Below are 10,522 nucleotides of genomic sequence, written 5' to 3'. Positions count from 1 at the left end.
CAGCGTTGCAGTGGCCGCGCTGGACGTGTGCTTGGTACAGGACATCATCTCGGCCCGCTGGGCTTGTACTCCCCAATAGAGCTCGCTTCGGCTATTGCAACCCCCACGGGCCTTGGGTACCTGGCACCTGCCACTCGCTACTAAATGCCCCGAGAGAACGGGAGGCGGCGCTGAACCCCACCCAGCCCTCGGTTCGAATTCTCCTTGGCCAATTGCATACCCCGCACATCCCCAGCGCCAAGGTCAAGCTTCGTGCCCGCCCTCAGCTTCTATACTGTACGTGCTACAGTACCGACGTCTTGCCGTGTCTAACCCGAACCTCGTCGTCCTCGTCGTCCTCGTCGTCTCATCGTCCTCGTCGTCTCATCGTCCTCGTCGTCTCATCGTCCTCGTCGTCTCATCGTCCTCGTCGTCTCATCGTCCTCGTCATCCGTATCTGCGTCTCGACCACAATGTCTGACGTCAAATTCAAGCTCAACACTGGCAACGAGATTCCAGCCATCGGCCTCGGTAAGAGCACCTGTTCCTCTCCCCCGGCCGAACATCATCAGCTGCCAGAAAGGAAACAGGGCATCGCGGCCAGGCATTCATTCTGACGCGCAGACACATCGATCGCACAGGAACGTGGCAATCCAAGCCCGGCGAGGTCCAAAACGCCGTCTCGTACGCCCTGCAAAACGGGTACAAGCTCATCGACGGCGCGTACTGCTACGGCAACGAGGACGAGGTCGGCCAAGGCCTCGAGCAGGCCTTCCGGGCCGGCGTCAAGAGGGAGGACGTGTTTGTCGTGAGCAAAGTCTGGACGACGTACAACACGCGCGTGGCCCAAGGCCTGGACAAGAGCCTGAAGAGCCTGGGACTCGAGTACGTCGACCTGTACCTCGTTGTAAGTTGGCCGGGGGGGGGGGGGGGGGGGGGGTTTCGTTCTTCCTGAGCAGCGGCCGGGGGTTTGGCGGCCGGGATGCAGGTCGCCCTGCTGACCGGTTGGCGAATGCAGCACTGGCCTCTCTTGATGAACCCGCAGGGTAAGTGCGCCGCTATTTGCCGCCGCGCTCGCCGGCTCTTTCTGACGTCCGGGGGTTCCTGATAGGCAACGACGACAAGTTCCCCAAGCTGGCTGACGGATCGCGCGACATCATCCGCGACTGGGACCACGTCGAGGCGTGGAGGCAGATGGAGGACGTGTTTGCTTCCGGCAAGGCCAAGGCCATCGGTGTCTGCAACGTACGTGCGCGCGCGCGCTTTGCCAGAAGCGTCGGCCTTGACCGGCCCCCGAGAAAGGTCTAACCTGCTTTTGCTTTGCACCGGGACAGTACAGCAAGAAATACCTCGAGCAGCTTCTCCCCCATGCCAAGGTCACGCCGGCCGTGAACCAGATTGAGAACCACCCCAGTCTGCCGCAGCAGGAGATTGTCGATCTGTGCAGGGACAAGGGCATCCACGTCATGGCTTACAGCCCGTTTGGCAGCACCGGCGGTCCGGTGATGAGCGCCGAGCCTGTTGTCAAGTTGGCTGAGAAGAAGGGCGTGAGCGCTTCGACGATTCTGCTCAGCTACCACGGTACGTGGAGCCCAAAGACCAACGGGCCGAGACCGACGGGCCTTCGTTTTAGCAGGAACAATCTTGGTCGCAAAAAAAATTTTTTGTTAACCCTTGCATTTCTCTAGTCTCCCGCGGCAACACCGTCCTGGCCAAGTCCGTGACGCCGGCCCGCATCAAGGCCAACCTCGAGATTGTCCAGCTGGATGCCGACGAGTTGAAGAGCCTGAACGACTACTCCGACGAGCTTGCCAAAAAGGGCGAGCTGAAACGCTACGTGTACCCGCCGTTCGGTGTAGACTTTGGGTTCCCGGACAAGCAGTAGATTTTCATGCGGTGCATTTCAGTTTACGAGGAGATAGAACCAGCGTGGATAGATGAGAAGAAGCAACGAAGGTCTTGATCCACTACGACAGACGGGAAATGATACAAGATATGAGACGGAGAATATTTTTTTTATAGTCGGATAGGGATATCGAATAGAGATGATGACTACGAAATCCGCACATCGTGTCAAATGGCCATCGGCCCTGTGTGCAAGGCAGCGATAGAGGCAGCCGCAAAGGTATCTGCCGTACGATGCTATACCTGATTCTGACATACGTAGGCTCCAGACCTTTTAGACCACGGAATAGCCAAACTCTAGGATGCGGCGTCAGACGTCAGCTCGACGCCTCATCTTCCTTCATGTCCACCACCACCTTGAGCACTAGTCGCCCCTCATCATCCTTCACCCTCCCCGCCATGGCAAATGCGTCCTTTATCCGATCCATTCCCCTGAATCGGTGCGTCACCAGTGTCGACAAGTCAGGCATGTTCGCGGGGCGGTTCGATAGCAGCTCAATGGCCTTGGAATAGGTATCGGCATAACGGAAGACTCCGACAAGGTCGACCTCGCGGAGAGCCGCTGCGGACATGGGCAGAGTAAGGATGGGGTTGCCCATGCCGATAATCATGACCTTGCCGCCGGGCTTGGCGGCGTAGATGGAGGCCTGGGTGCATGTTTCAACGCCGGTGCACTCGTATACGGCTGACACCTCGCCCACTGGCGCGCCATGGACGTGGACTTGCTTGATCTCGGCAGCCACCTCGCGCGAATAGGCGAGCTTCTCCTCCGTGGTTTGCGGGCGGGCCATCGGCACGACGTATCCTGCGTCGGCGTACCCGTTGGCAACGGCAAAGTCCACTCGGTCCTGCTGAATGTCGGCAATCACCACGGCTGCCGCGTTGGCCGCCTTGCTCACCGCTGCAGTCAGGAGACCGACGGCACCGGCGCCAAAGACGAGCACCGTCGAGCCCTCTGGGAGGCTGGCCCGACGGCGGGCATGCATGGCAACGGAGAGGGGCTCGACGACCGCGCCGAGATCGAGAGAGAGCCCGTCAGGCAGTCTGCATCCCCGGTTAGCGCCCGGTTGGCGCAACACACACAAAACCAAGGCCGAGGGAAAAAGGGGGGGGGGGGGGGGGGGGGCTTGCGCACTTGTGGCACCACCTCGCGGGGTGGTTGACTCGCTCCTGCAGCGTGCCTTGGGCATGGGGATACGCCTTGGCCGAGCTGCGAAACTTCATTCCTTTGCAAATGTTGTACCGGCCGGCGTCGCAGTGCTCGCACTTCTCGCATGGCAGACCGACCTCCAGGGCAACCCGGTCGCCCGGCGCCAGGTTGGCGACTCCCGAGCCTACAGAGACCACGGTTCCGCTAGATTCGTGGCCCAGCGTTAGGGGTTCGCGAACAACAATGTCGCCGTTTCTGTAGTGGTTAAAGTAGTGCAAATCGGAGCCGCAGAGTCCGGTGGATTGAACCGCAATCTGGACTTCACCGCTGGCCGGGGCTGGGAGCTCGCGACTTTCCTACGCAATGCTGTCAGTTGGTTGGTTGAACTTGCCATCGTTTGCTCGCGAGACGTACAGTTCGAAGATCCTTGGCTCCATGAAGCACGGATGCCTTGACGCTTTGTGGCGCCATGGTGGTCGTTATTCGTTGAGATTGAATAGCAGGTTTTGTTTTTTTTTTTTTTTTTTTTTTTTTTTTTTTTTTTTTTTTTTTTTCCAGTTTTTCCTCGTTTGTAATTCTTGGGCCGCTCTTGAGTAAAGGATGAATCCAATGTCGCACAACAAAATCCAGAGACGATTGCGATGATGGGGTCAGTGTCAGGGTTCACGTCGGTGCAAAAAGGGTCCGAAGGGGGAAGTTTGGGAAGGTGTCTGGTGCTTTCCCGCCTGTCCTTTGCCTGTCCTTTGCCTGTCCTTTTCTTGTCGAGAATCAGCTCCGCAGCTTTTCCGACATTGCGGCATGCGATGTAGCGAGCAAAGCTGCTCTCTGTTCGATGGCAAGGCCTCGCGGGGCACGGTGATTTGTGCATCATTCGCCGACGACCTTCAATAGCCGGCGACACTGACCCTGCCAGTGGAACCGGAACCGGAACCGGAACTGGAACTGGAACTGGAACTGGAACTGGAACTATTGGCGAGGTGGGGGCGGGGCAGCTGGCGAGCAGCTGTCAGGGCTGGAAGTCTGGAGTCGTTGAATCGCGATAGTACTCCGTACTCCGTACATGGGAAGGAAGGTACTCCGTACGTGCAGTGCAGTGCAGTGCAGCCACGGCCCACTAATCCGTTCTGAGCAGGTGCAGGCGGCGCCAGCCTGTACTCCGTACTCCGTATACTGTACATACTGTACCTTGTGCAACCGCCGCAGACCCCGTTCATGCAATTAATTTACCTTGGCGTCCGGTGGCATGGAAAAGTGCGCTGCAATTTTCTCTTGCGTTCCAGCGTCCTCTCGACAAGCCCAGTCGACATGACATGGGTGCGTAGACATGCCGTCTTGACGGAGCTCATCATGTGGCGCACTCGGTATGCTGACTTGCATCGTGAGATGATGCCGAGTTTTTCAGTACCAAGCAAGACTGACGACAAAGCTCCGGCCTTTGCTGTCCTTTGCCGACTCCGCACAGCTCTCAAACATGGCTTGTTCGTTGGTCGTACATGCATCTCCAACTCAGCCTTCCCCGCCTCCGTACCTGGCTTTCCCCCCCCCCTTTCGACTCGACAAGTCTAGGTTCCACCAGACATCGACTGGATTGACAGATCAATCGGCTCGCAATCGCTTGCGGCACGGTATACGGTTATACCGAGTATACTCGTCCTCATCCGAGGCCCATACATAGCATTGGCCAACCCGTGGTTAAGCTCACAAGCCCCAACAAAACAGCAAAACAACCTTGACCAACAAGAGCTGAACGGGGCTGACCAAGGTTCCCCACAAGCCCTTGCACCCTCTAGACTCTGACTCTAGAGTCTATTGAAATCTACGAGTCCGAGCCTACTACGACCTGCACCAGAAAGTCGCGCGCGAAATCCCATTCAGCTCAGCGATTCCCCGAACCATTGGGCGCTAGCCCTCAGTTTCTCCAGCTCCAGCTTGGCCTCTCGTCGTCGTCAAGGAAGTCGCTGGTTGAAGGAATGGTTCCAGCACAGCGCGGACATGCCACGACATTGGCAACCACTGCTATTTCCCCGGTCGCAGGAACAACAACAACCACATACTCGGGCTCCACAATTCCGCTGCCCGTCGCGCAGCGAAAACACAACAATGCTGCGGGCTTCGTCCCGTCGCAACCACGGCAGCAAGGATGGGTCAATGTCAAGGAGGGGAGCATTTTGACTGCCTGGAGAGAGAGGCACATGGTTTTGAAAAAGGCATGGATCGACTTTTGCAAGACAGAGGGTGGGAAACCCACGTATACGCTCCTGCTGGCTGACGTGGTCAGCGTCGGCCGAGTCGAGACCGGCACCCCCATCCTGGAGGTGAAGAGAAGGGCGAGCGGGCAATCGTCCAGTCCTGGCGAAAAGGACGGCGACCTGCGCATCTTGCAGGTCAAGACGAGGACCGAAGACGAGCTCTACACCTGGATCGACTCCATCTACATGGCATGCCCAGGTCTCGGTGGCGTAAGCAATCCCACCAACTTTTCGCACGCCGTGCACGTCGGGTTCAATGCCATGACCAAGGAGTTTGTCGGACTGCCGCATCAATGGGTTCAGCTCTTGAGCGCTTCCGCCATCACCAAGGAAGATTATGCGCGCAACCCGCAGGCCGTCATTGAGGCAGTTGACTTTTATGCGGACCTTACCAAAATGTCGGACAATCCAGAAGAGTTCTTGGCGCTGTCTCCAACGTCGGCGGCCTGGTTACATGAAGAGCTGGAGGAGCAGAATTTCGAACCGATTCCGCCGCATTCCTCGGACATGGAAGGCACGGGCCTGGTACCGGCACCCCTTCGACCAAAAAACGTTGGTCCCCCACAACCCGTTCCCGGCAGACCCTCGGGTCAGCAGGATGAACTGAGGACAGAAGACCGAAGCAAGAACAGAGACAGAGCGCCCCACGAAACCCTCGGAAACCCTGCCATCAAACCCCCCCCGGATGGTTCAAGTGACGCTCGCGGAACCGCCCCGGGTATGCAGCCTTTGCGGAAGGCGCCAGCTGCACCGAAAGCTGCCAGGATTCCTGCCGGGCCAACGTCGGACGCAAATAGTCAACCTCCGGCTGGTTCCGTGGCCGCATTGACCACTGTCCCGGCCGCGAAGGAGGTGCCGCAAGACAATCTGGTGCCGAATGCTGCAGTGACGGCGATCCCCGTTCCGTCGAAACGCCGTCAAGCGATTCGACACCTGACCACGTCCGAAGCCGACTTGATCTCCAGGCTTCAGAGGGTCGTGTCCACGGGAAATCCAGACGAGTCCTACTCGAGGCAAAAGAAGCTGGGTCAGGGTGCATCCGGCTCCGTCTATGTAGCTAAAATCAAAGACGGCGCCGTGGGGATTGCTCGAGACGTGGTGGAGGAGCGCGGCCCAGGTACTCGTGTAGCTATCAAGGAGATGAACCTGGCTCGTCAGCAACGCAAGGAGCTTCTTGTTGACGAGATTATGATAATGAGGGACAGCCGACACGAGAACATTATCAACTTCCTCGAGGCATTTCTGCTGAACGACAATAGGCAGCTATGGGTGGTGATGGATTACATGGACGCCGCTTTGAACGACGTCATTGATCGCAACCCGGAAATTCCCGAACGGCACATGGCTACTATTTGCAGGGAGGTGAGTGGCGCACCTGCACGGCGCAAAACACGGCAAAGGGGCTGACGTTGGCACTATTTCCAGGTCTGCAAAGGGCTGCAGTATCTTCACCAGAGGCGCATTATCCACCGAGACATCAAAAGCGATAATGTTCTCATGGATCGGGGGGGGAACATCAAGATCAGTGCGTCGTCCCTCGCTACAGCGTCTCGTGGCGGAATTCCCTTTGTTTTTGGCGCACGTTTGGGTACATGTGATGCTGACAGTTGGACATTGTGCAGCCGACTTTGGGTTCTGCGCCAAGCTCACCGAGCGGCGGTCCAAGCGGGCCACCCTGGTCGGCACCACGTACTGGATGGCACCGGAGGTTGTTCGCCAGAAAAAGTACTGCTTCAAGGTTGACGTCTGGTCACTGGGGATCATGGCCATTGAGATGGCCGAGCTGGAGCCTCCGTACATGGACGAGGAGCCCCTGAGGGCCTTGTATCTAATCGCCACGGCGGGGACGCCTCCGTTGCGGAACCCGACCAAGCACAGCCCGATCCTAAAGTCGTTTCTGGCGAGATGCTTGCGCGTGGAGGTGCAACAGCGGGCCTCTGTCGACGAGCTGCTGGCGCACGAGTTTGTCAGGTCTGGGGGATCGGTGAGCGAGCTGGGGGAGCTGCTGGACCTGAAGATGTAGGTGCAGGCGCCATGGGGATGGCTGGGAATGTCTTATGGGTTTAATCAGGGAAGCGGAGCATTGCAGCGTGAACTAATAATTGACAAGGGGTAAATTCTAGGGACTAATCTAGGGGTAAATTCAGGGGGATAAATCCGGGGGACTAATCCGGGGGACTAATCCAGGAAGACTAATCCATGGGGATAAATCTAGTGGAATCAAATCCCTGCTGCCTCGACGGTACATGGAGCAAGCTGAATATCGAGTCCAGCCCGGACCGCCAATCGCTGCATTGTAGGCGAGATCTAGATGCAAGCGATCCAAGCAATCCAAGCAAGTCGTCTGGTTGGCACTGGCGGCTGCCAGCCCCCGCACTGGCCCCGCACTTGCCCCCGCACTGGCGCAGTTGAACCAACATCGGCTTTTGCTTCAGCCACCTGCCCGCCATGCGCCGTTCGCCATTCGCCGTCGGCTGTTCAGGACTCGGGACTCGGGACTCGGGAACCCGGAAGAGGGGTCTCGTCAATAAGCAAAAAGGGTCTCCGCCGGCGCAAACTTGCCCGCACAGCTTGCCCCTCACACACGTCGTCGACCTCCTTTTCATCATTTGTCGTTCAAAAAGCTCAGCAAGGGCCACACCTCGGACTGCAGCCTCGCACCATGAGCGCCCCGATGTTCTCCCTGCACGGCCAGACGGCCATGGTCACGGGCTGCACCCGCGGCATCGGCCAAGCCGTTGCCATTGGTCTCGCCGAGGCCGGCGCCGACGTTGTTCTCGTGCAGGTAAACAAGACGGGGAGAAACCCACCGCCCCCTCTGCCGCCCCCTCTGCCGCCCCCTCTGCCGCCCCCTCTGCCCCATCCCCCCCCTCTGCCCGCCTTGGTGCACGACGGCCGTTGCGTCGCTGACAGTTGCGCCCCCATCGCTCAGAGAGACGCCAGCCAGACGTCGACCAAGGACGCCATCGAGAAGCTGGGCCGCAAGGCGTGGATCTACGCTGCCGACATGGCCGAGCAAGAGTCGGTCACGGCCCTCACCCCCAAGGTGCTCGGCGACGGGCACCAGGTCCGCATCCTGGTGACGTGCGCCGGCATCCAGCGCCGACACCCCTGCGAGCGGTTTCCCGACGGCGACTTCAACGAGGTGAGCGAGGCCCCAACGGCGGGATTTTTTTGGGTGAGAAAAGCCGTGTGCCCTGACGCGCGCCCCCTCTCCCCGGGGCGGGCTACCTAGGTCATGCAGGTCAACCTCCACGCCGTGTTCACGCTGTGCCGCGACGTCGGCGCCCACATGCTCGGGCTGGAGCCGTCGGCGACGACGGGCCGCCGCGGCAGCATCGTCAACTACGCCTCGCTGCTGACCTTCCAGGGCGGCCTGACGGTGCCGGCGTACGCGGCGTCCAAGGGCGCCGTGGGCCAGATCACCAAGAGCTTCGCCAACGAGTGGACCGCGCGGGGGGTGACGGTCAACGCCGTCGCGCCGGGGTACATTGACACGGAGATGAACACGGCGCTGCTCAACGACCCGGGGCGGCTGGCCGGCATCAACGCCCGGATCCCCGCGGGGCGGTGGGGCCGGCCCGACGACTTCAAGGGCACCACGGTGTACCTGGCCAGCAGGGCCGGCGCGTACGTCAGCGGACACACGCTCGTGGTGGACGGCGGGTGGATGGGAAGGTGACGCGCAGTTGCAGGGACGGGGACCCTGAATCATGTACATTCGCGCAGCAGCCGCGCGTGAACGGGCACCATAGACAAGCCAAGCCAAGCCAACCGTCTCCCGGGACGAAGAGAAGAAAAAGGAGACGCGAATAAAGTAAAAAGAAACATGCGGAGAAGTGAATATATAAGTGGCATGGAGCTTGCCCCCTTCCCCCCCCCCCTAGCTCGACGAAACACTAGACGTGGAATTCGACCGCGCCCTCACGACCCTCTTCTTGCCCAGCTTCCACCCCCCCGAGGCGTCCTTGACGACCGTGACCTTGCTGCGCTGGGAGCGGACGAAGCCGTTTGCCGGGCAGGTCTTGGAGATGATCCTGCGATGGCGCCGTCAGAACACGCCGGGTGCGCCGCGGGCCCCCTGCCCGGGACACGACTCACTCAGACTGGAGGGCGGCGATGCGCATGCGCGCCAAGACGGGGTGGAACTCGTCCATGCCGCGCAGCGCTTCTCTTCTTCTTCTTCTTCTTCTCTCACGGGGCTAGTTGGGTGCAGGATAGACCGCAACGCGCAGCCAAGATGAACGACGGACGACGGACGACGGACGACGGACGACGGACGACGGACGATGGACGACGGACGATGGACGATGGACGATGGACGACTTGGAAAGCAGCGGCCACTGCGGACGAGCCGCCCGCGCCCGTTTTAAGTACTCGCGCCGGCTGGCTCCCCCCCCTGGCCCCACGGGAACATGCAGAAAATCCAGAACTTTGCAAGCAAGCCCGTCCGGGACCAAGGGTGGATGGACGGACGAACGAACGAATGACTTGAGCCTGGGGTAACGGTGGCTGATGCTGCCACATCCATCATCATCGTCACATGCTAGCACTAGGGTTTTTTTTTTTTTTTTTTTTTTTTGGCATGCGGGGCTGACGGGCACCCGGCCCACCCCCTTCTCATCCCCCTGGGTCTTTGTCTTTCCCAGACGGAAGCAGGGGTTTTTTTTTTTTTTTTTTCTTTCTTTTTTTTTATCCTTCATGGGGTGGATCGCTGGCTCTGCTTGCAGGGTAAGCGGGAGGGAGTTTGGTCATGTCTGGTGCGCTGGGTGCGAGGGCCGGGGAGGAAGGAGGCCCGCTCGGGGACGAAGCGCGGAACGAAGCGAGCGCCTTGGGTGCGTTACGTGATGCGCATTAGGAAGCAGTAGGTTAGTAGGTTAGGTACCTAGCTACCTCCTCGGGCGTGATGGCGAATACGTATCCCGTCGCAACTCAGACACATGACCTCCAGGGGGGGGACCCACATTATGCGCGACATGGCTGTTCCGCCTCGGAGTGCCGACTACCCGCAGCAGTGGTGGTGGTGGTGCTTTGTGCGCGGTGGTGCTTGACCCGTCTTGGCTCATGCCGTGATGCGATTGCGATTGCGATTGCTGCAGGGAGGCGAGTCGAGAAGCAGCGCAGCACATGTAAGCTGCCAGGCCCCTTGTTCTTTACGGCTGTCTGGCTGTCGCGCCCCCCCTGGAGATTCCGGTAGCGGGCATCAAGCCTGGAGTACTCCGTACGCGTGCGGGCTTAC

General features: G+C 59.4%; 5 protein-coding genes across 5 annotated transcripts; 3 read left to right on the top strand and 2 right to left on the bottom strand.

The window, feature by feature from the left end:
• Positions 1-452: 452 nt before the first annotated feature.
• UV8b_05905 (uncharacterized protein) lies at positions 453-1,864 on the top strand (the record flags this gene model as incomplete). The annotated part of the gene is made up of 6 exons (XM_043143402.1): positions 453-510; positions 621-886; positions 998-1,025; positions 1,091-1,224; positions 1,314-1,560; positions 1,668-1,864. The coding sequence occupies 6 exons, from the start codon at positions 453-455 to the stop codon at positions 1,862-1,864; spliced, it is 930 nt and encodes a 309-aa protein (XP_042999335.1).
• Positions 1,865-2,201: 337 nt separating this feature from the next.
• UV8b_05904 (uncharacterized protein) lies at positions 2,202-3,505 on the bottom strand (the record flags this gene model as incomplete). Its single annotated transcript, XM_043143401.1, has 3 exons — positions 2,202-2,928; positions 3,020-3,390; positions 3,449-3,505. 3 exons carry the CDS (start codon positions 3,503-3,505, stop codon positions 2,202-2,204), a joined length of 1,155 nt encoding a protein of 384 aa, XP_042999334.1.
• Positions 3,506-5,004: 1,499 nt separating this feature from the next.
• UV8b_05903 (uncharacterized protein) lies at positions 5,005-7,306 on the top strand (the record flags this gene model as incomplete). Its single annotated transcript, XM_043143400.1, has 3 exons — positions 5,005-6,645; positions 6,709-6,808; positions 6,906-7,306. The coding sequence occupies 3 exons, from the start codon at positions 5,005-5,007 to the stop codon at positions 7,304-7,306; spliced, it is 2,142 nt and encodes a 713-aa protein (XP_042999333.1).
• A 639-nt stretch (positions 7,307-7,945) lies between these two features.
• UV8b_05902 (uncharacterized protein) lies at positions 7,946-8,965 on the top strand (the record flags this gene model as incomplete). The annotated part of the gene is made up of 3 exons (XM_043143399.1): positions 7,946-8,068; positions 8,216-8,428; positions 8,519-8,965. The coding sequence occupies 3 exons, from the start codon at positions 7,946-7,948 to the stop codon at positions 8,963-8,965; spliced, it is 783 nt and encodes a 260-aa protein (XP_042999332.1).
• Positions 8,966-9,166: 201 nt separating this feature from the next.
• Positions 9,167-9,440, bottom strand: UV8b_05901 (uncharacterized protein; the record flags this gene model as incomplete). The annotated part of the gene is made up of 2 exons (XM_043143398.1): positions 9,167-9,320; positions 9,385-9,440. The coding sequence occupies 2 exons, from the start codon at positions 9,438-9,440 to the stop codon at positions 9,167-9,169; spliced, it is 210 nt and encodes a 69-aa protein (XP_042999331.1).
• Between the last annotated feature and the right edge of the window lie 1,082 nt (positions 9,441-10,522).

Source organism: Ustilaginoidea virens, chromosome 4 (genome assembly GCF_000687475.1).
Source record: "Ustilaginoidea virens chromosome 4, complete sequence".
Taxonomy (NCBI): Eukaryota; Fungi; Ascomycota; class Sordariomycetes; order Hypocreales; family Clavicipitaceae; genus Ustilaginoidea; species Ustilaginoidea virens.
This window is presented reverse-complemented; position numbering and strand designations above follow the sequence as displayed.